The sequence below is a fragment of the Vombatus ursinus genome, unplaced genomic scaffold (assembly GCF_900497805.2).
Source record: "Vombatus ursinus unplaced genomic scaffold, bare-nosed wombat genome assembly UNPS02014798.1, whole genome shotgun sequence".
Taxonomy (NCBI): domain Eukaryota; kingdom Metazoa; phylum Chordata; class Mammalia; order Diprotodontia; family Vombatidae; genus Vombatus; species Vombatus ursinus.
The window spans coordinates 24914410-24938902 of NW_020954576.1; the positions used below are offsets into that span (position 1 = coordinate 24914410).

The 24493-nt window shown below is 36.3% G+C and overlaps 1 protein-coding gene across 1 annotated transcript in view; it reads left to right on the forward strand.

The window, feature by feature from the left end:
* LOC114049824 (protein lin-9 homolog) overlaps window positions 1-24493 on the forward strand; it is a 75870-nt gene that overhangs the window by 39088 nt on the left and 12289 nt on the right. Inside the window, exons 5-8 of the mRNA XM_027871242.1 lie at window positions 9036-9169; window positions 16220-16345; window positions 20079-20236; window positions 23540-23673. Of these exons, the coding sequence (XP_027727043.1) occupies window positions 9036-9169; window positions 16220-16345; window positions 20079-20236; window positions 23540-23673 (552 nt within the window). The remainder of the gene's footprint in view (window positions 1-9035; window positions 9170-16219; window positions 16346-20078; window positions 20237-23539; window positions 23674-24493) is intronic.

Here is a 24493-nt window from a genome sequence, read left to right on the forward strand (position 1 = left end):
CTCTCTCTCTCTCTCTCTCTCTCTCTCTCTCTCTCTCCCCACCCCCAATGAAAAAGGAAAAGAAAAGCAAAACCTTTGTGATAAATATGCGTAGTCAAACAAAACAAATTCCCATGTTGGCTATGCCCAGAAATGTGTGTCTAATTCTGTGTTTTAGTACATCGCCTCTTTGTCAGGAGGTCAGTAGCACTCTTCATTGTCAGTCCTGTGGCATCATGGGTGATCATCGTATTAATCAAAATTCTTAAGACTTTCAAAACTGTTCATTTTAACATGTTATGGTATTAATTGTTCTCCTGATTCTACTTACTTTGGTCTGGTTCAGTTCATACAAGACTTCCCAAGTTTTTCTGAAACCATCTTTTTCATCATTTCTTACAACACTATTGTATTACATCACATTCATATACCGTAATTTGTTCAGTTATTCCCCAACAGATGGACCACCTCTTAGTTTCCATTTCTTTACCATGACAAAAAGAGCTGCTCCATAAATATTTTGTACATGTGTCCTTTTCTTCTTCATTTGATCTTTTTGGGGCAAAGGCCTAATAATGATGCTGCTTGGTGAAAGGATATGCAGTTTAGTAATTTAGGGGGCATATTCCCAAATTACCTTTCAGAATGCTGCAACAATTTACGGTTCCACTAAAAGTACATTAATGTATCTGTTTCCTTCCCTTCAGACCCTCCATCTTTTCTCATTTTCCCTTTTTGTCAGTTTTCCCAATCTGATGGTTGTGAAGTGGTCTTAAGCTTTTTCTTAAGTTTAAACCAGTGTCTTTTTTTTCCCCTTGACTAAGTTTTTCAATAGTAATTAAGTTGAACTCTAAGTTTGGGTTGTTGTTTGTAGAAGTAGCCCTTGCATCCAAATATTTGAAGGTTTCATGAAACTTTAGTTAGTTCTGTCTTTTGAATCTAGAACTCTTATTCGTGTTTTTTATGTTCTTGCTCTTAACCATCCCAAGTACCTCCTGCATCCTAGACAATATAAGAGCAGCCTTGAAGGGGAAAAGAAGTCATAAAACAATGAAGAGTGTGTATTGTTGGGAGAGAAAGAAATTGTATTCTTTTATTTTGATTATGATAAGAAGGTTTTAGGGTTTGGTTATATGACCATAAGCCCCAGCGTTTTAAAAATACTAACTGACCTAGTTTCACCATTATGCCTCCTACTTCCTTAAAAAAATCAGATACGAAGTATTAATTTGATAATGGTGAATAAGCCTAGTGAAATTCAAAACCATTGTATCTTGGGACTGTGCTAAAAAATTATATTAAAAAGATTATTCAAAATAAGAAAATTTGCTATAGATAGAAAACTTTTTTCAAAATCTTAGTATCAATAACAGATAAATTCTTAATATGTAGCAGGAATCTTTACAGCAAAGGGCTCTTTAAAATACAATTGCATATGGTCTGTAGCAAGTCTTTATTATCTGATTGTAATTAATTTTCTTGTGATACAGTATAACAAATCTTTTCTCTAAGTAATGCTTTTTTCAATCTACCTTTCCTTATGCCTTATAACCCCCTAACCTTGTTCTTCTTTCTCACTGTGACTTTGACTCCCATTCCATCTATCCCCCACTTCTTTCCTAGACCATTACACCCACATGGGCACCACTATCCTTTTTACCTTCTCTCAACCTTTGGGTGAAGCAAGTCAGCTTTGCACTTTCCCCTTCTCTTGCATTTGTTGTCTCTCCCCCGCTTTGTCTGATAAACTTTGCCTTGCCAAAGTTTTGGCTTTGCCTTAGATTATTCCCACTGTCTACCTTCTTTGATCTTACTCATATACTGTTGAACAAAGCTGGAAGAAATCACAATACTATGCTGAGTCCACTACAGGTTTATATCATCTAATCTCAACTGGGCCCTCATTTCAGCAAGACATTTTTTCCCTCCCTTCTGTATCCACCATTGCACTTTCCATATCAGCTTTTCCAAACCTTATTTCTCCTCAAGTGTCCCATAAAACACTTTTCCTTCCTATTAGCTGAGAACTTTTGTCTCATACTTCACAAAAAAAAACATTGTAAACATTTGCAGACACTTCATCTTCTCATCTCACATCATCTAGACATATTACCCTACTTTTTTCTCCTTTACTCCTGTCTCAGATGAAGAGTTGGCCCCTCATCCCCTTTAATCTTCAGTTTCTACCTACTGGCTTCTTCCTTAGTGCTGACAAATAGGTATTTGTCTCCCTTATCCTTAAAAACCTTCACTTGGTTCTGCTATCCTTGTTTTACTATCATCCTTTATCTTTCTGCTTCGTGGCTAAATTCCTTGAGAAAGCCATTTGCACTAAGTGCCTCCACTTCCTCTCCTTTCACTCTTTTCTAAACTCTTTGCAGTCTGGCATCAGCCCTTATCATTTATCTCAAACTCTCTTCTCCAAAGTTACCAATGATCTCTTAATTGCCATATCTAATGGCCTTTTTTCAATTCTCATCCTTATATCCTTCTGTCCATTGACATGGTTAATTACCTTCCTGGGTATTTTTTCCTCTAGGCTTTCATAACTTTGCTTTCTCCTGTTTCTCTTCCTATCTGTCCAGACTCTACTTCTTAATCTGCTTTGTGATTTCTTCATCCATGTCATAGCAAGTAACCATGGTTATCTCTTAAGGCTTTGTCCTGGACTTTCTTTTCTTCTTCTCTGTATCTAACTTTGTGATCTCATCAGCTCCCACAGGTTCATTTATCATCTCTATGCAGATGATTCCCAGATTATATAGCCAAGTATTTCTTCTGAGCTAGTTCTCTATCACCATATTCCTTTTGGATTTATCGACCTGGATGTCCCAGAGATATCTCAAACTCAACATGTCTAAAATAATTCATTATCTTCCCTTCTACCCCTAAACCCTTACTTCTTCTGGACTTCCATATTATTGTTGACAGTACGATTATCCTCCCAGGCTCTCATCCTCTGTGTAATCCTTGACTTTTCACCCTCATTTACCCCATATATCCATTCCATTGCCTTGCCTTTTCTATCTTTACAACATCTTTGTCCATTCACACAGTCGCAATCCTTGTTCGATATCTCATCATTTCTCAACCTGGACTTCTGCAGTAACCTTATAATGGGTCTCCCTGCCTCAACTCTCTCCTCACTCAACTGCTAAAGTGGTTTTTGTAAAGCACAAGTCTGACCATATCCTCTGCCCATTGAGCTTCAGGGGCTCCTTACTATGTCCAATATCAAGTATAAACTCATTTGGCATTTCAAGCTCTTTGAATTCTGACCCCTTCCTATCATTTCAGGGTTCTTATATTTTATTCCCTTCCACACATGCTATGATTTAGGTACATTGACCTATTTGCAGTTCCTCATACTCAGCACTTCATATCGCATCTCTATGCCTTAGTGTTGGCTGCCCCTCGTGCCCTCTCAGAGGTTTCTGCCCAGTAACTTTCACCTCTTCGTTTCCCCAGATTCCTTCAAGACTCAGCTCAAATTCTACTTTCTGTGGTAGGCTTTGCCATGTCCCTTCAGCTGCTAGTGCCTTTCCCTCACATAGTACCTTCTGTCTGCTCTTTATATGTCTTATGTTTGCCTAGCTATTTTTATTTGTTTTCTCCATTAAAATGTATACTCCTTGTGGGCAGGAACTTTTTTTCCTTTTCTTTTCCTTTGTATCACCAGTATTTAGCATCGTGTCTAACACATAGTAAGCATTTAGTAAATACTTGTCAACTGAATGACTGCTCTAATGTCCTTGATGAAACAGATATTTACCTTAAAAGAAAAACACACTTGCTTATAGATACTGTTTGCTTTTCACTTGCTAATTCACTTTGGTTTCACTTGCTTCTATATCTTACCTAATTTTAGAATGCCTCACCTCCAAGACCTCCTTGGTTTCTTAATCCGTGTTAACCCTAGCATTCATTTCCTTTTTCACCAGCATTTCTGGTGAAAGCCATAAAACTGACTGGATTTCATGTACTATACAATTAATTGTATGTGACTTCAATTGGGCATTCACTGCTATTCAGCAGTCCTTTTACTCAAACCCATTCCTTGTCTTATTCTCTGGTGCAGCTGTTCCAAACACTCATTCCCTGACCCTATATTTACAGCACATAATTTACCAGGCTGCTTCATTGCAAAAATTAAGATCCTGTTAATCCTTCCATACCACTTTTTTGTGATTCTAATCTATGCTTTCCTCTAAACTCTCCATAAAGATCTGCCTTCGGAGATTTGCCTGGTAATAGGTGAAGAGATAAAGGGCTCAGGATCTGCCATTTTAAGTTAATTTCTTTATGACTCAAGTCAGTGCAACTTCCATAAAAGCCCTTACAGTATAACTGGAGGCCTGAGCTTCGAAGCCAAAAATACACATTCTGATCTGTAGGATTGTAGATTCTTCCTGCTCCTTAGGGACCCCATTCCTGTTAGCCTTGTAAACTGTGCTAGAGGTTGATGTTAAGATGCCATGTTGTATTTGGTTTGTGTTCTTCCAGAATCATATACTTGTTTGGTTTTTCTTCACACTGGAGGTGCCATGGTGGGACAATTGTTTTATATTGGTAGTGCTTATAGCATCATCATTATCCCTAAAACTGGCATTGAATGTATGGATGAGCTCTTATCCACTCCCAGAGCTGGAATTAGGCCTCCCCATAAGATGTATTTTCCAATTTTTATGAGATCTAGAACTGTATGTCTTAACTTTTGGCACACAATCAGGATTACTTTTTGTCCATAGGACAATCTTTTCCAAAGGGGAGTTGGCATTGCTTTTTATTGGCATACATTGTGTAAACTGCTACAGCTTTCAGGTACAGTGAGAAAGTAGTGTCACCTTTACACTATAATGAAGCATTGCAGTTGAACTTGGAGGCCAGGAAACATACGCATCCTTTCCCTCTACCCCCAAAAGGAAACATATCTAAATTTATGCATCCAGGTGATCATTATTGTGTTCAAAATAGACTCCCTGGAAGTTTATAATAAACATTTATACATAGTGTTAACTATTGTTCAAAATGTGTTTTGAACTTTACTTTTCAATTATTCTCAGTGTCTGTAATACAGTCATCAAGGCATTTGTTTAATTCAACAAACTTTTTGACCATTATTAGCTAGATCTTTAGAGCATATACAAAAATGAATGAAACGTGACCTTGTTCTCAAGGCATTTTACAATTTAGTGGGGGCAAATAAGTGTAATACAAAGAATATCAAAGTGCATATGAGGAAAAATGTGCAAAGGTACTGTTATTAGAGCCCAGAATATTTGCTATGGTGGCAGATTTTCAGCCTTTAAGGTTGTATTTGCTTTTTGGAAATAAGAGTTTGAGAGTCAAGTCTACCTAATAAGGTAGGTGTGGTAATGTCTTCATCAATCAGTCAAATAGTAAACATTAATTAAGTGCCTCCTATGTGCTAGGCACTGGGCTAAGTACTGGGGATACAAAACAGGCAAAAGACAGTCCCTGCACTCAAGGAGCACATGATATTGGGGAATGACAACATGCAAACAAATATATACAAAAAAGCAAGCTATGTATAGGATAAATAGGAAATAGTTAACAGAAGGAAGACAGTGGAATTAAGAGGGCTTGGAGAAGGCTTCCTGCTTGGTTGTTCAGTTGTTTTAGTCTTGTCCGACTCTTCCTGACTCTATTTGGGGGTTTCTTTGCAAAGATATTGAAGTGGTTTGCCATTTCCTTCTCCAGTTCATTTTATAGATGAGGAAACTGAGACAAACAGGGTTAAGTGACTTGCCTAGGGTCACATAGCTAGTAAAGTCCTGAGGCCAGATTTGAACTCAGGTCTTCTTGACTCCCGGCCTGGCACTCTATCCATTGTTTTCTGTAGAAGGTGGGATTTTAGTTAAGACTTAAAAGAAGTCAGGAAGGTCAGTAGTCAGAGCAGAGGAGGGAAGAGCATTCCAAACACAGGCAACAGACAATGAAAATGCCTAGAACCAAGAGATGGATTGTTCATGGAACAACCAGTAGGGCCATGTCAATAGACTGAAGAGTAAAGTGTAAGAAGACTGGAAAGGTAGGAGGGGACTAGGTTAGAAAGGGCTTTGAGTCCCGAACAGCATTTTGTATTTGGTCCTGAAGACATCAGGAAGCCATTGGAGTTTATTGAGTAGTAGAGAAAAGGGGAGGGCATGATCAGATCTACACTTTAGGAAAATCACTAGTGGCTGAATGGAGAATGGATCAGAGTAGGGAGAGACTTGAGATAGGCAGACCCACTTACAGGATACAGCAATAGTCCAGGCATGAGGTAATGAGGGCCTGCATTAGAGTGGTGGCAGTGTCAGAGGAGAGAAATATATGTATTCATATACACGTGAAGATGTATGTGAGAGATGTTGCAAAGGTGAAATCAACAGGCCTTAGCAACAGATTAGATATAGGAGGTGAAAGATAGTGAGGAGTCTGGGTTAACTCTTCACTTACAAACCCAAGGGACTAGGAGGATGGTGCTGTGCCCTGTACAGTAACAGGGAAGGTGGAGGATTGAACAGGGTTTAGAGGGAAAGATAACAAGTTCTGTTTCAGATATAGTGAGTTTAAGATGTCTATGGGACTTCTAGTTTGAGACATCTTAAAGGTAGTTGGAGGTGTGAGATTGGAGGTCAGAGGAGAGTTTGGGACAGGATAGGCAGATTTGAGAATCATCAGCATAGAAATGGTAATTAAATCCATGGAAGTTGATATCATCAGGTGAAGTAGTATAGAGGGAGAAAGAAGAGAGCCCAGAAGAACCCTGAAGAACATCTATGGTTTAAGGGTGTAAGAGGATTGTGCAAAGAAGATAGAAGGAGTGGTCTGATAAGTAGGCAGAGAACCAAGACAATGGTGTCCTGAAAACCTAGAGAGATGAGAGTATTAAGGAGGAAAGAGTGATCAACAAAGTCACAGGCTGCAGAGAAGTCAGGAAGAATGAGGATTGAGAAAAGGCCACTGGAAGGGAGAGCTAGGTGGCACAGTGGATAAAGCACCGGCCCTGAATTCAGGAGGACCTGCGTTCAAATCCAGCCTCAGACCAAACACTTGACACTTACTAGCTGTGTTACTCTGGGCAAGTCACTTAACCGCAATTGCCCTTAAAAAAAAAAAAGAAAAAAAAAAGGCCACTGGATTGGCAGTTAAGAGATCATTAATAATTTTGGAGAGATCAATTTCAGTAGAATAATAAGATTGGAAGGTGGATTGTAAGGGGTTAAGAAGAGAGTGAAAGAGAGAGTAGAAGCACCTATTGTAGATAATCTTTTCTAGGAGTTTAGCTACAAGGACAAAATAGATAGAGGATGTTTGTTAGCAGGGATAAAAGGATTAAGTGAAAGTGTTTTCAGGATAGGGCAGACATGGACATTTTTAGGCAGTAGAAAATAAGCCACTAGACAGGGAGAGAATAAAAATAAGAGAGTGGGGATGACAGAGGGCTATCAGTAAAATATGTGGCAAAGTTCTCAACTGAGAGAGTAAGAAGCCATGGAATGTTTGAGGAAGAATAAAAAGTTTTGAGATTGCTGCAGTGGAGAGTGAGTTGATAAGGTAGCTATAGGAGAATTGCTTAGTGACTGTGAAAGCCCAGTTGAGATTGTGTAGCATAACTTTGAATTGGACATAGTTAAAAGTTAAGTGATTTTCTCCATGTCCACTTTTATTTAGCAGCACATGTGTAGGAAGGAAGGTAATGAATGATGGGAATGATCCAAGGTTGAGGCTTGGCTAGGTGAAATTGGCAGTATGAGGAATAGGGACTCAAGAGAGGAGGACTTTTGAACACATTTTATCAGAAATTTCAGTAGTGCAGTCATTATTGTGAATGGCTTATAAAATGAGTCTGAAGACCATTCTGAAAAAGGCTTTCCAAAATTCTTGAGCAATTGGAGCATGATTGGAATGAGTAAATAGCCTCCAACAAAGGCTGTTGAAGTAGATAACACTCAAAAAACCCCACCATATTAATCATAGAATGTACATAAGCAAAAAGATCTAAGAGTTCGAAGGAAGAAAAATGTAGAGAAAAGGGCTGTGTGTATAGTCTCCATATGTGTTCCTTACTTGTCCATTACTTGTCTGTTCATTTGATAGTTCACTGTTATAGAAACAGGTTGGTCGTGAATTTTTGTTCTTCCCCAATGCCAGGATTCTGGTTTCTAGCAACTCTACTATCTCCCTATCTACTTCTATTGAAATTACACTGCAGCAAAAAAGTTTGAATATGCTATGGAATTTGTTACAACAAATTATGACCATAAAAAAAAAGTAGAATTTAATTTACTAATTAAAAACAGAATCTGGTTTAAAACTTGTTCTTTCCCTCAGGGATTTTTTTATATTGTTTTTTTGGGGGTTTTTTGGTTGTTTTTTGGGGGGGCTTCCATTAGAAAAAAACTTCTTCAAAAAATATGGTAACATCATTCTAGAGTTAGTTTGTGTATGGTTTCATTGACTTGTTAGAGCAAAAAACAAAATCAACACTGAATTTGAAGAATAAAAACAAGATTTTTTTTGCCTCTTCTTTATTCTTTATCATACACAATAGCCCTCTTTGAGAGATGAAAAAAGAGAAGCCCATTTGGAAATAAAGGTGATATAAAAACAAGAGATGAACAAAATATATTTTTAAATATATGACTGGAAAAGTTGGTAGGTTGGTCATGAAGCAAAACAAGGAATTATAGATGGATAGGCATCCATTTTGTTAGGAGGAAACAGTCACAGCATAGAAGGTAAAACTATATCATTGGAGGTATTCCCCACATTGATAAGATCTTGGATCCTTTTTCATATGATGGCATTATCTAGGGTGGATAATAAGATGATTATCAATTTTGATTTTTATGATATGTTTTATGAAAACCTTTAGGCCTTAAATTAGAATAAAGTAATCAAAACTCATATTAATAAAAATTTGAGCTTAGGAATTTTGAATGTTTTATAAAGTTATACAAAACTATTTGCCTTTTCTACAGAGGATCACGGATCTCTGTCTTCACTTAGGAAACTGAATTTCAAATAATCTCTATTTCATCTCCTAGAAATTCACAGCAACAATGTCAACACCAGACAAGAAAGCTTCACAGAAGATTGGCTTCCGTCTACGTAACCTTCTCAAACTTCCTAAAGCGCACAAGTGGTGTATATATGAATGGTTCTATTCAAATATAGATAAGTATGTATTATGTGTTATACTCACTTGAACTATAAATTTAAGTTTTTCAAGCATCATAAATTAAAATCCTATCTATATATTTTTGGTCCTTAGCGTTATTCTTTTTTAGATGAGATTTTTTTAAAATGCATTTAGCATAGTGCCTTGCATATAGTAGGTGCTTAATAAATGGTTATTCTCTTCAGTCCTTTTAGATAAAATTTTCTGTTCCTTCTCAAATAAACCTACTTTGCACATAGTTTTCTTGACTTTTCTGTCTCCCTTTTTGAGAAAGGAGTTGAAAGATCTGTTGATGAATTAAATAAAAGTATCTTTTTAATGTGATTTTTAAAGGACAATAGTAGAGATACTCCAAAATGAACATTCTGTTAATTCTTCAAAGACAGATTAATATCTGCAGTGAAAGATCTGTTTTCTTGGGTTTTTATGTTAGTTTGATGATAAAGACATGATTGGTGATAAAAAATTATTCAGATAGCATTTTGGAAAATATTGATCGTAACTGTTTTCGGAAGAAGTACTTAAATAACTCACTAGTAGGTGACCTGTATATAAATAGAAAGGAGTTGGAAAATATTTGATTGAAACTAGGCCTCACAGCTGTAAGAACTATGGGAAAAATTCTGAAGATTTTGGTAGTCACTTGCTAGAAATCTATGTTTTATTAACTAATCATTGTCTTCTAATTTCTTTATTTTATTGGTCACCTACCTGATAATCTAATTCCACTCTAGTCTAGAAACTTTGAGTCCCATGAAGATTGAGATTTGAATTGGATCTGGCTCAAGGGATTCACAACTACTTTGTGTTAAGAAATAGAGTAATTTCTGGGCCCAGGTTGGCTCCTGGTTTTAGGGACTTGTGAGTGAGATGATTTCTTGCCTCTCTCCAGGTTTCTAATGGGTTTGGAAAGATTTTTGAGGGTGATGTTTTATCTGAATCACAGAATCAAAATCATAGATTCAGCACTAAAAGAGACCTGAGTGGCCACCTGTACCTGAATAAGAGTCCTTTTTACAAAAAAACTTGACAATATCTAGCCTTTGCTTGAAGACTTCTAGTACCTATGCAAACTTATTTCAATTTTAGAGAGTTAACTGGGAGTAGCTGTCCTTGTTAAGAACATTTTCCTTTGGGCAACTAGGTGGCGCAGTGGATAGAGCACCAGCCCTGGAGTCAGGAGGACCTGAGTTCAAATCCAGCCTCAGACACATAATATTCACTAGCTGTGTGACTCTGGGCAAGTCGCTTAACTCCAATTGCCTCACCAAAAAAAATAATAAAATATTATAAAGAACATCTTCCTTGAATCAAACATAAATGTACCTCTCTAAAACTTGTCAATTGCCCTTATAAGATTCTGCCTTCTGAGGCCAAGGAGAACAAGTCTTTCTCCTGAAATACTTAAAGAGTGCTACCATAGCTTCTTCCTCCCACCTCTAAGTCTTCTCTTCAGCCTAAAAAATCCAAGTTCCTTCAACTGAAATTCATACAGCATCATCTCTAGGCCTCTTGTTAACCTGCTCTGGACATATTCTGTCTATTATCATACCCAGGACTGAAGACAATATTACATAAAGTAGTATGGCTAGAGCAGACTACAGTAGGACTATCACTTTCATAGTTCTACTCACTCTGCTTTTCTTAATGCAACCTAAGATCTTATTAGCATTTTTGGATTCTTCATCATCATCATCATCACCATCATCATCATCATCATCATCAGTAACATTTATATAATACTTCCTACGTGCCAAGCACTTTCCTAGACACTTTACAATTGATCCTCACAGCAACCTTGGGAGGTAGGTACTGTTACTATTACCATTTTACAATTGAAGAAACTGAGGCAAACCAAAGGTTAATTGACTTGCCCAGGGTCACACAGCTAGTAATTATACGATGCCAGATGTGAACTCTAGTCTTCCTAACTCTAGTATTGGTCCTCCATCCATTGCACTAATTGCACTTAATTACAGAGTATTTTCAGATCAACTGCTGTCAAGCTATGCCTCTCCTACCATTTACTTATGAGGTTGATTGTTTTTAAACTGAGTACAAGAATTGGGACATTTTCCCATCTTATATCCATATCTTTTGAAGCTCATATTTGGTTGATTAGTTCCCTAGCATCCTCATTGACCTCTTTAGACAGCTCTCCCTTTTGTTCATCATCAGAATTGCTTTTCTTTGTGTCTTCATAATTTTATCCTTGAGAGCTTCCCATTCGTCATGGGCAGGTTTCATCTAAAGAATATACAATGCTACAGTCCCCACTTTTACTTATCCCTTTTTTTTATTTGATAGATGTACCCTTCAAGAGAGCCGTATTCCAGAATTGCTTCTGCTTATCCTTTTTTCTAAACCCTTGAAATTAGTGCTTCTCAAATCTAGGCTACATATCAGACTAGACTTGTTTTTCCTTTCCTGTTTTTAATCACAAATTTTTGGATGGTGTGGTCACTTCAGTCACAAACAAAAATAGCATCATTTCCACTTCACCTACCAATGCAGACTCCACCCCCCCTTTTTTTCCCAAGAATTATATTCAGAATAGTAGTTTCCCTTGTTGGTTCCTCTTCTTTTTAAAGGAACAGTTTAAGAGGAGCAATGATGAAAAATGCTACCTACCTCCTGTCAAAGAGGAGATGGACTTATATGCAGAATGAAGCACACATTTTTGGACATGGCCAGTATGAAAATTTGTTTTGTTTGATTATGCTTACTTGTATAAGGGTTTTCTTTTTGTTACAAGGGTTTTCTTTTTCTTTTTTCTTTTCCCATGGAATGAAGGGAAAATGGGAAGAAGAAAACTAATGTTTCATAATTGAAAACAAATTTAATTTTAAAAAAGAATCAAGTTATCATTAAGTCAAGAAACAGGCGACTATTCTGCTTTGGGAAGAGAGTTCCATCCACTTATCTTTGTATTCTAACATAGTACCTTTTCTAGAATAACTACTTAATAAATGTGGTATGGAATTAAATGTCCAGGAAGTTCAAGTTCTCTGTAACTATTATATTATTCTTCTGTGCCAGGCTTGTTATTTGTTTCCCAAACTCATCCATTTCCTTTTTCTGTCTGGAGGTCTGTATTTTGATGATGATATCACTTCTGTTTTTTTTTTGTTTGTTTGTTTTTTGGGGGTTTTTTTGGTGAGGCAATTGGGATTAAGTGACTTGCCCAGAGTCACACAGCTAGTAAGTATTATGTGTCTGAGACTGACTCCAGGGTCAGTGTTTTGTCTACTGCGCCACCTAGCTGCCCCTATCACTTTTGTTTTTACTTCCACTGATTTTCATCCAAATTCCTTTTATCCTGCTTTCTCCTATTCCTATTCCACTTGCAAAAATTTCTTTTTAATAGACAATGCTACTCTTACATCTTTTTACCTATCATTCTTTTGCCATAAGGAATACCCTTCCATATTCCAATTGTAAATCCTCTCTTGCCAGATCTCGGTTGTATCTATGAGGCCAAATTTGTCTGCTTGCACTATGATCCCTGGTTAATCTTACTTTTTAACCATGGATTTTTGTTGATATATTTCATTTTTACATTGCCTCGATTTCTTCCTTCCCTTCCCAGAGATCCATTCCTTAAAACAAAGCATTAAAGAAAACAAACAGCATTGAAAAAATCTGATGTAATGCAATATCCCATACTCACGGCCCCTGACTGCTGCAGTGGAGCCGGTAGAAGTGTCCTCTCCTGTCTCTTCTGAGGCCAAGCTTGTTCTTTATAATTTTGCATTATTCTGTTTCAGTTGTTTGGTGGTTCTTGTTTTTAACTGTTTTTGTTGTCATATTGTATAATGTTTTCCTGACTCTGCTTCCATCATTTTGCACTTTTTCTATTAAGTCTTTATCCATGTTTTTCTGTATTCATCTCATCATTTTTTACTGCGTAGTAATATTCTATTACATTCATGTATCACAATTTGTTTAGTCATTCCCTCAGTTGATGAGCATCTACTTTGTTTCAAAAAAGTTGGTATGTTTGGAGCTTTCATTTTTTTTTTATTGACCTCATTGAGGGGTCAGAAGAAGAATCTCTTGGTCAAAGGATACAGATATTTTAATTACTTTACTCATATTATTCCAATTATTTTCTAGACTGATCAGATTAATTTATAGTTCCAATAACAATGAATCAATGTATCTATCTTTTTACAACCCCTTTGGCATTGACTATTCCCATCTTTTGTCATTTTTACCAATTTACTGGTTTTGAAGTAAAATTTCAGGGTTGTTTTGATTTGCATTTCTTTTATTATTAATGATTTAGAATGTTCTTTCTCATAATGTCAACAAACATTTACCAAGCACTTACTATGTGCCAGGCATTGTGCTGAAGCACTAGGGATACAAATATAAACAAAAATTAAGACAGTATCTCCCGTCAAGGAGTTCACATTCTAATGGGGAAGTACACTATATAAAAGGGAGTTGAAACAAAGGGAAGAAAAGGAGAAGTACCTGCATGGGGGTTGGAGTAAGGCTGGAAGTCTAGAAAGTCAGAAGCAGACTGGGAAAGGAATGAAAGATGGCTGGCTTGGGCCCCTCCCCAAAATGTAGACCTCAGAAGATATCCAGTTGAGGAATGGTGGTGAAGCCTGGAGAGTCTAAAGCAGAGCTGAGAAAGAAATGGTTGTTAATAGTCTCTAATTCTTATTTTGAGAACAATTTATTCATCATCCTTTGATCACTTAAATATTGGAGAATGGCTTTTGATCTTATATTCCTGTTAGTTGTCTATATATTTTTACCTTATTTGTTAATTATAATTTATTTTGTGTTAACATCTGAGGCAAGTCATTATTAATGCCTGCTTTCTTGGGTTTTTGTTTTGTTCATTTCTTGGCATTTCTATACTCTTCTCCCTATGTTGTAGGCCCCGGTGTCCAATTTGGTGGGGGGTGTGTGTGTAGGTATGTATAGCTAGATGTAGATACAGTTTTCTCTCCCTTTTTCCATTTATAGTCAGTTTATAGTCATTAAACATTAAGTGCCTACTATATGGCAGGCTCTGTGCTAAGCACTGGGGATTCAAATAAGAAAGACAGTCCCTTCCCTCAAGGAGTTTACAATCTAATGAGGGAAGACTATACATAAAAGAAAGCTGAAAAGGGGATGAGGCAGGGAAATGAGGAAGTTCCCAGAAGATGGCTTGGTGGAGGAGTCAAAGTATTCCAAAATAAGTGCAGCCGGGTGGGAAATTATGATGTCTTTAAGATGTCTGACCTGTGCCTTCTCCATAAATGGAGAATTTTTGTAGTTCCTCCTTCAAATCAGAGGGGCAGCCTTTGATTAGGTGTAAGTAACAAGGTTAATTAATTAGTTTTTGTGAGAGATGAGATTTCCCAATGATAAATTTTCTTGGGGCATGATGGAAAAGTCAAAACATTCCAAAATGAATGAAGCCCAGTGGGAAAAGCCCATTTGATTAGATTTATAGGCTTACTGGCAAGTACATTTTTAGCAGTTCTTTCTCTAAGTGCACTCTATTATGAGTCAAGATCATATCCCTACATTTTAGGTCATGTTCCACAAATCCAAACTCATTTCTTAAGTTACCATCTTCTTAACCAGTTATTCACTTCCCAAATCTACCCTTCCTCTATGAAGCATTTAACTTCTTTTGGGCACAGTAATGAAAACATTATTAGTGAAACTCAAGTCTTCAGTTTCCTACCCAAAAGTTCCACTGGGATTCCTAGGAGCCAGTCAAAACTCCTGGAACCATTAGTCAGTCTTCCATACTCCTGGATTTCTAGGACTGAGTTAATCTCCTAGAGGACTTCCCTTCATGCTCTTTGCAGTTAAGCCAAAATGTACTTGTTTCTATTCCTCACATGCCACACTTCATCTCCTATGTCTGTGCCTCTGCAAGGTTGTCTCCCATACCAAGAATGCAACCCTTCCTAGAACCCCTTGTTTCCATCAAAGCTTAGCTTAAGCATCACACCTCTATGTGAGGCCTTTCCTGATCCTCTCAACTTCTAGTACTCCCTCCCCCCACAAAAAAAAGTTCTTCTTTTTATGTCTTTATTTTGTATTATACTTAGACATGCACGTGTTATTTCCTCTAATAAAATGTAAGCTCTACAAAGTCAGGAGCTGTTTCTTTTTTGTTTTTGTTTCTCCAGTACCTGGTACATAGTAGGCATATATTTGTCATACAGGTAAATACTTGTTGATTAATTGGTGTTAATTGTGGGTTTGAGGCAGTTTTGAAGTCGACCCTCACATTTGGGGATTTCATTGACACCATAACTAAGCTAAGACATGATCCTTAAGACAAGAAATTATATTCTTTCTATAGGGGCACACATTAAATATATTTATAGATCATTTTAAATTAGTGGTGTGGTTTGTCTAGGAGGCAGCTACGTGGCTCAGTGGATAGAGCACTGGACCTGGAGTCCGGAAGACCTGAGTTCAAATTCGGCTTAGACACTTACTACTTATGTGACCCTGGGCAAATCACTTAACCTCTGTTGCCTTACTCCACTGGAGAAGGAAATGGCAAACCACTTCAGTCAGTATCTTTACCAAGAAAACCCCATAGGCAGATGGTCCACAGGGTCATGAAGAGTAGAACACGACTGAATGACACAAAAACAACAGCAACCTGGTCTGTCATGATATTTCCTTTGCAGATAATAGTCCCCATGCAGCTTTTGAGTTCAACATAACAAGTGTCAGTGACTCATATATCTTAAGGAGTAGCATTTTGAGTCATTTATTCGGATACTTTCTTAGCCATGTGACCCTGAGTCTGAAAAATGAGGGTGATAATAATAGCTACCTCTCATAGTTATTGTGAGGATCAACTGATTTATTTTGTAAAGTGCTTTGCAAAACTTAAAGCACCATGTAATAATTCTAGCTATTGTTGTTAATACATAGTGGCAATAGCAGTTATTTTTATAATGAAAAGTTTAGCGTTTAACTAACCATAGAAAATTAATATGCATTTTTTTTATTCATTTAAAGAATGTAGTCAGTTGCTTGAAAATTATTAAAATGTCACCTTTGTTTTAATAGACCGCTATTTGAAGGAGATAATGACTTTTGTGTCTGTCTGAAAGAGTCTTTTCCTAACCTGAAGACCCGAAAGTTAACAAGAGTGGAATGGGGAAAAATTAGACGGCTGATGGGAAAACCACGGAGGTAAAAATATAGTTGTGATTTTTTGTTTAGTTTTAAAATGATTAGTTATAATTGTATTGTAATAATCCATACCATACCATTACATTCTTATATGCTAAATATATTTTATTAACTTTAGTTTAAAATGTTACAAGTAACATGAGATCCCCTTGACAAAAGGTTACATTGATATGTTGCTAACTATTACTGTCTTCCATGAAATTCTTTATCTTCTGAAGAACTTTACCACAAATGCCTTTTTTCATTTTACTTTAATAAATAACTGAAACTAGCCTGGGTGATACTTGAGAATTGTTCATTTATATAAAATGACTTAATTCTTTTATGGTATAATTTTTTTTAAGTAGGGATATTTTATGCTAATTTTATTGAGAAATTCTTGTAGTTGTGGTTTGTCTTTCATTCTTGAAGAGGGCCATGACATCAGGTAGATGATGACATGACTTGAAATTGAATTTAATTTGAGTGAGGGAGGGCTGTGCAAAGTCACCAGCCTCACTTTCTCCTCCCGAGCCATCTGGGCGTAGTGGCCAGAAATGGATCAGGACTACTGAAGATGGCCCAGGATGCAGTGGGACACCTTGGCCTTTTTAAGATAAGTTCTTTTCAAGTTCTCACTTTGAGTGAGCCAATACCCTTTCAGTGAATAGGCCTCTAAGAAATGAGTCAAGGGATGGCCCCTTTAATTAAAAAAAAAGATCAACTAGGAGGGAAAGACCCTCATGGTTGCTGGCCAAAAGAGAAACAGTTACTATTTACATCCACTCTGAGTCAGGGGTGCCCAAAAAATGACCATTAAGTGGTGCTTGGGCAGAGATCCAGAATGAATTGGCTTTAAGGCTTGGTCTGTGAGAAGGAAATCTAGCCAGTAAACACCAAGTTAACTAGGTAGGTTTCAGCCACCAAAATTTAACTTCCTTTAGGCAGAACACCTTCAGGTGTTCTTCTGATACCAGAAGAGATGAGGAGGACAAACTGAGTTGCCCAACTGGAATTGACCAGCTGGGTCCCCAATAGGGCAGCTCTGACTACTTGCAGGTTGTAGTTTGTCCTTCATTCTCAAAGAGGACCATGACATCAGGGAGATGATGACGTGACATGCAATCGAATTTTATTTGAGTGAGAGAGGGCTGTGCAAAGTCACCAGCCTCACTTTCTTCTCCTGCGCCATTAGAAGTATTGATCCTTACTGTTTCGTTGCGCTATCTATAATATAGCTATTCTACATAGAAATTTCTCCATTTTACTAGTGGGAAAACTTGAAGCCTGTTAAGTCTATTTGATTTGACTAATTAAGGTACGGTTTGGTTTTCCTGATTTACATATCAGAAGTACAGATATAAATTTTATAACATTTTCTGTCAAGTTGTTAATGTTTTATTTTGTTTTTTTGGTCTTTAAAAATATTTAGAGTATAAAATTTGACACAAGGTTGATTTTTGTTTTGTAGTGTCATTTTGTCACCTACCTAATCTAATGTTAAATGTCCAGCCAATATTAGAATGTGAAATAAAATCAGGGTAAGATTAGGTAGGACAAATGACCAATGAACATGGAATTTCAAAGATTTATTAATCACAAAGTTTCATTTACCCTGACACTTTGTTTATACTCTTTACACTCACCTAGATAATAATCACGAGTCATTTGAGGTAGCCACAACCTGAGGAAGCAGATGTCATCAGTAAACACCAGAAATTTCCTGCCATAGTTTCCATGGACTTTCTCTCTTTTGTGCTGTCTCCCCTGTAAGAGACCCTTGTTTTTATCTTATGTGATAATCCCAACTCTTACATCTTTCCTCTAAATTACTTATTTGCTCGGTTTTTGTAATTCTTCCCAATTTCCTGTAATTCTTCCTGTGTTTCATTTTGGAGGTGGGAGAAAACAAAGACTTCTTCTTAAGGCCTAACTCTATCCTCTTTTTTCCCCTCCCTGTTTCTTTTCTGTCCCCAGCTCTCTGGTACAGAAAAGACTGACCTCATAAGACTTTATTCAGATAATTCCACCTATCTTTGTAGTAGCATCTACAAATTTTAGGGAGCTGTTCTACCCAGTTTAATGGCTCCAGGAATAATATTCAAAATTCTTTATCAAAAACTCTACCTAATTCTACCCATTTGGGATAATTATTTTAGGGTACTCTCTTATAGCACTTTCGCTTTAACTTTGTATGTGATCATATTTAGTCACACTTTTTCTAATTCCTGGACATTGGGATGATCGTAGTTACTACTCATCATTTTACTACTTTATTACACTGCTTTATTTAATTTTTAAAAATGTCTGCCTTTTCATTTGTCCTTTGTTCACTTCTATATAACAATTTCTTTTTCTTTTTATCCTTCACTGTACTTGTCTAGGCCAAAATGACATAGCATTATTTATTAATACTTGTGATTTTATTATTCCTTTTCTTTGACATATTCAAAGTACAGAACAAATTACTGTCACAATCAATATTTCAGAATATTGGAAATTAAGAATGAAAATCAGAGCAAAAAAAAATAAAAAGGAAAGCTACATAAAAAAGAGGAAATGAGCAATTATAGTTGTAAACCATTAAAGACCAGTTGTCTTGATGTCAAAGAAGCTGTTTCATAGAGCCATATCCCCTCATCTTCCTTCTCTCGTTTTCCCTCGGAGACACTTATCTCTCTCTCTCTCTCTTTCTCTCTCTCTCTCTCTCTCTCCCTCCCTCTCTCTCTCTCTCATTTCCCCCCCTCCCCTTACCCCCCCCTTCTGTCACTCTCTCTCTTAAAATACTTTGAAGTAATAGTGTTATGGAATTAATTAGGTGGCTCAGTGGATAGATTACTGGACTTGGAATCAGGAAGACCTGAGTTCAAATCCAGTCTTGGATATTTATTAGCAGTAAGGCCGGGGGCAAGTCACGTAACCTCCGTTTGCTTCAATTTTTCATCTATAAAATGGAGATAGTAATATCACTGATCTCCCAGAATTGTGAGGATCAAATGAAATAATATCTGTAAAGTGCTTTGCAGATTTTAAATTTCCATATAAATATAAGATATTAATATAAAATTAATCCTACAGTATGCTATACTATTTCATATTAAGAACACGATCAGCCTCCCCTTACTCCTTCATTGTCCACTGTCATCTTTCTTATCAGTTTTGCTAATACCACTTTGTAATATCATCAGGGCACCATATCACCTCTCTATATTAGGTATATTCTTATGAGTATGAAGTTGAATCATTTGCCTGCCCACTACTAATAGTAAGACTCATTGTTCTTTGTGTTCACCCAAGTATTTGAACATAGGAGGCGGCCAGACTTTAGAAATAGAGTTAGTTACTTAAATGTTTTGACTTTATTTTAGGTAAAACATTTCAGATTTTTAAATGTGATGAATCCTTTTTTTAATTCTAGCACTATGATGTAAGTGTATTTATGACCCCTGGCTCCTGAGAGTCATAGCACAGTTTTTTGAAAAGAAAATTGAAGTAGGCATTTTAGACTGAACCTAAGTTCTAGAGACAGCTTAATCAAATGGTCTTGCACAAATCACTTTCCTGCTTCAGATTATTATTGTTGAATGTAGTGAGATATTGTTTTTAAAGATATTAAAAGTGCCTTTCAAAAATAAAAAATCATTCTCCTTGTGAATGAGGTTGGATAAGGGACCTAATAAGAGCCCAATTTGGAGGTCAGAATTTAAATTAAATAAACAGGATTTGATTTAGCTAACTTAATGATGTATCCTAGGTGTTCTTCTGCATTTTTTGAGGAGGAACGAGCAGCATTAAAACAGAAACGGCAAAAAATTCGGCTCCTACAACAAAGGAAAGTCTCAGATGTTTCCCAATTCAAAGATCTTCCAGATGAGATCCCTCTCCCTTTGGTCATTGGGACAAAGGTCACAGGTAAAGAGAAGGTAGACACACTACACTCCAATAAAGAGGTTATCTGAAAATGTGTCACGAAGAGCATGAGCTGAGCAGCTAATTACAAATTAGAAGCTAAAGCTCACAAACTTGGCAATTATTTATTGAAGACAGACTGCTTCTTCATGTTTGACATACATGATTTTTAGTTATCAAGAAAAAAATTATATTCAGTCAGTCCTCAATTTTCATGGAGGTAATGTTCCTAGAAAGTAAAAAATGTAAATGTTGATACATTGAACCTGCGGGAAATAGATTAGATTCCCACAACCACCAAATAATTAATCTTTTACCCTTTCCTGCCTACAACTCTTTGTAGTAAAACATTAATTCTGATAATAAACACTTTTCCTGACACAGTAACCATGAAATAACCCATAAAATACAGTACACAAAATAAAATTTTTTTTCTCACTAGTTGTGCTAACATCTTAATTTTAAAAAAAAATTTCAGACAACATTCACTTTTCATAACACATGAATTCTACAGTATAATAAATACTGTACAATAAATAAATTTTTTTTAATTATAAAAAAATTTTATTGTTAAAAAAAATAGCTAATGGCCCCAGAATTGTTGGCCTGATTTTGTTATCATTCAGTCTTAATAACAAAGCATACAGTACACAGTGGTTTTAAGGAGCCCTAGGTTTACAGAATTATAAAAAATACAAAGCAAGCTGTGATAAGAGCTTAGGAAAAGCTAAAAGTAAACCTGGGGAGCGTGTAATATTTCTTAATACCGGTATGATGGTAGTAGCAGCTAGCAAATAAAATTCTTAGAACAAAAACATTTTTTTAACTTGAATCTTGCCTTCCACTGTGTCAAATGGCATTGTGAGCATGTTGTACTCTATTCTGTAATACTGTAAACCTCTCTACTGTGGCTACTCCCTAAAAACCTAGGGAGAAGTTCCTGGGTCTTTAGTCATTACTGTTAGAAGATGCCAAGATTGATGAGGTTTTATCGTCAGCTCTGACACTGTCTTTCATGGCTGGTGGAAGGCATTGGAGATCATAAAGGATAGACCTGCTTGATATAATCCGTCAGTGACGTCTGCTTCATATGCTGTTTGGGGTCCATAAGGGTCTCCTGGCTAACAGCGGCTGCAAACATTCTGTCAAGAAGTTCATCTCACACCTTTATTTTCTCACTAAGCCACATCACTAACTCTGCATCATTGGGTGTAGAGCCCAGAGGACTTGCACTATGCTTTGCAACACAAAACTTCAAAGTTTTAAAGGCAAACAATGAAAATATCCTTCAAATGCAGAGGGAGCTCTTTACAATGGTAGGGTGAACAAGACCAGTGAAGTGCCTGGTAGGATACCAGGTACTCCACAAATTTGTGAGTATTGCGCTTGTCATTTTTTGTTTTTGTTTTTTTTCTCTATTTTGCATAGCTGCCAGTGTGTACAGTTGCCAATGTGAAAGTGAAAATAAGGTTACTAATAAAATCATGCAAATGCCTGAAGTCGTGGAAGTTAATGCTTAAATGTTGAGGATTAACTCTATATCCATATTTGTTTCAAAATAGAATTCAGCAGACTGATAAATATTAACACTAAGATGAAATTTAGAATTCTGAACACTTGCCAAGTAACTCAAGATAAAGACTCAAGACTTTTTAAATTGTCCATAAAAATTTTTAGATATTTTTTTATCCTAATAGATTTAATCTATTTTCTAGTTAACATAGCATTTTGTTCACAAGTACTGCTTTCTCTAGTCCTTGAAATTAGAAACAGCTACTTTGTAGTAGTTGAATAGTAAATATTAAATTATTCAAATTATTCCATTAATTTAATATAGCTTTCTGCAGATTCCTCTGTTTTATACCAATGACTTTGCAGAAGTGCAGTGACTTATGTAATATGATAAAATAAGAAAGCATTATTGTAGAAGTACTATGAAACACCCAAGTTGAGCTAGATTTAACAGCTTATATTATCCAATAGAGAGTAGAAAACAAATATTTGACCTAAGTATATATGAATAAAAATTTAGTAAATAATAAATGTGTTTTTGAGAAGGGAAGGTAGGTTAATGATTGCATGGTGATTAGAGAATAAACAGTATTAATTAGAGAGCATTTCCTGAAGGAGGTAGACCTATTATGTTTCATACAGAGGTAAGGAAGTATCAAGGTAGATATTAGAGGAAGGGATGTTCTAGAGGAAAGCTGTTTTAAGACAAATTGAACAGAGATTCAGGTGGGCAAAGAATGATGATCGGTTATTAATTAGTATACCATAATGGATAGAGAACTGTCCAGAGAGTCAGGAAGACCTGTATTCAAGACCCTCCTCTGCCTCATGCTGACTATGACCGGGGACAGTCCACCTAATTTCTCAGTGCTCTGGGATGCCTATATTGAAAAGACAAGAGGACAAGGAGAAGTGAGAGAAGACACAGAAATGTCAATAAGTAAATGTACACTTAAGATTTAGATAGGTGTTTGGAGGAACTGTCGGTCCTGAAACTCAGGATATAATTGATGCTGATTGATCCAGTGCAACATAATATTCCATATAGAAAAAGCTTCTTTTACTAAGAGAATCTTATAACTTTTACACTCCGTCATTTCATATTTAAAATGAAGATCAAATTTACATTTGGTTTTGTTTGATGCAAACAAATTCATGGCAAGTTATCAGTGGAACCCTCAGTTTTACTGTGAAAGATCAGAAATAATTTTCATATACTTAAGTAGTCCATAATACTCCTTTCACACATTAACACAACATTTGTATTTTTTCTGTATGTGTCACATGTTCTTACTAAATTGTAAATTCCATAAAGGTAGATAGGTAGGTAAGTACTTTATCTTATTTATGTGTTTATCTCCCCCACCCCCCAGCTAGCATAGTGCTCTGTGTGTACATTTAATAACCTTTTGAATTCAACTACAGTGAAAGTACATGTATTTAATAGAAGTCATAGGATCATAGATTTAGAGCTCAAGAACTCTTAGAAATCATTTAGATCAATCCCCAGTTTGTCCTTTCGTGACTATTTTATAGTTCTCCACAAGGCAAACTATGTCATTGAGATATACATGTATGATAAAGTGTTATCAAGGCAACTGATCATTGACTTCCCTTTTTAAAAACTAATTTCCATGAATTTTATTCCTGCTACCATCTTTGAAATGGTATTAAATAGTATAAATCATAGTGTTTATATATTTATTAAGTATCTGAAATACATACAGTAAAGTTTTATGTTTAAAGGTTCTCTGTATCCTCTGACCATTATTATATCTTTATTTCTTTTCTCAGCACGATTACGTGGTGTTCATGATGGCCTTTTTACTGGACAAATAGATGCTGTAGACACACTTAATGCTACTTATAGAGTTACATTTGATAGAGCAGGACTTGGAACCCATACTGTCCCTGATTATGAAGTTTTGGTGAGTAGTATTTCTAGTATAATTTTGGATGTGATTTTATATTAAATATAGGGTATAAAATACCCTAAATTATATTGCATTAATTAAATTACATACATATTACATATTATAAATACACATTAAATCACATAAATTATATTTCATGATAGATCTAAAACTTGAGAATGTATGGGAAGAGTGACTAGTAAATTCATAGTCCTGTTCTTTGGAACTGTGTAGAACTTCAGAGGTGAGGGATAGGAATCTGCAGAGAAGTCCCACAGTCCCAAACTGTGCTTGAATTTTTTGTAGCTTCCAGGTTCCTTTGTGTATAGGTTCCAGCTGTGTTCCATTACCCAGAGTAGGGTTTAAATATGTAATGACTGTAATGACTTCAGGATTATTAGTTAGTCTAAGTCCTGTGAAGCTCTCGAGGATAAAAGTATCTTGTATTTGTGTAGAACCCCCTATTTTAGAGAGTGCTCTCCTATGTCTTGTTTCCTGTTCTCATAGGAATGAGGAACAGTGTGTTTTTTTTGTTCATATTTTGCATATGAGGAAAGCGAGGCCTAAAGACAAATTGTATATCCAGAGAGAAGCAGTGTGGCTTAGGGAATAGGGAGCTAGGAAGGCCTGGGTTCAAGTTCTGCCTCAGATGCATCCTGGCTGTGTGATCCTGGGCCAATCATTCAACCTGTCATTGCTTTGGGCAGCTCTCTGAGATAGAAAGGCCTGATTTGCATTGATGGGGGGAATTTCCCTACCAAGGAGTTCCCAATTCCAGTGAAATCACAAGTTTAGTTCCTGTCTGTATTCCTAATATATGCAAGATCATGATGGT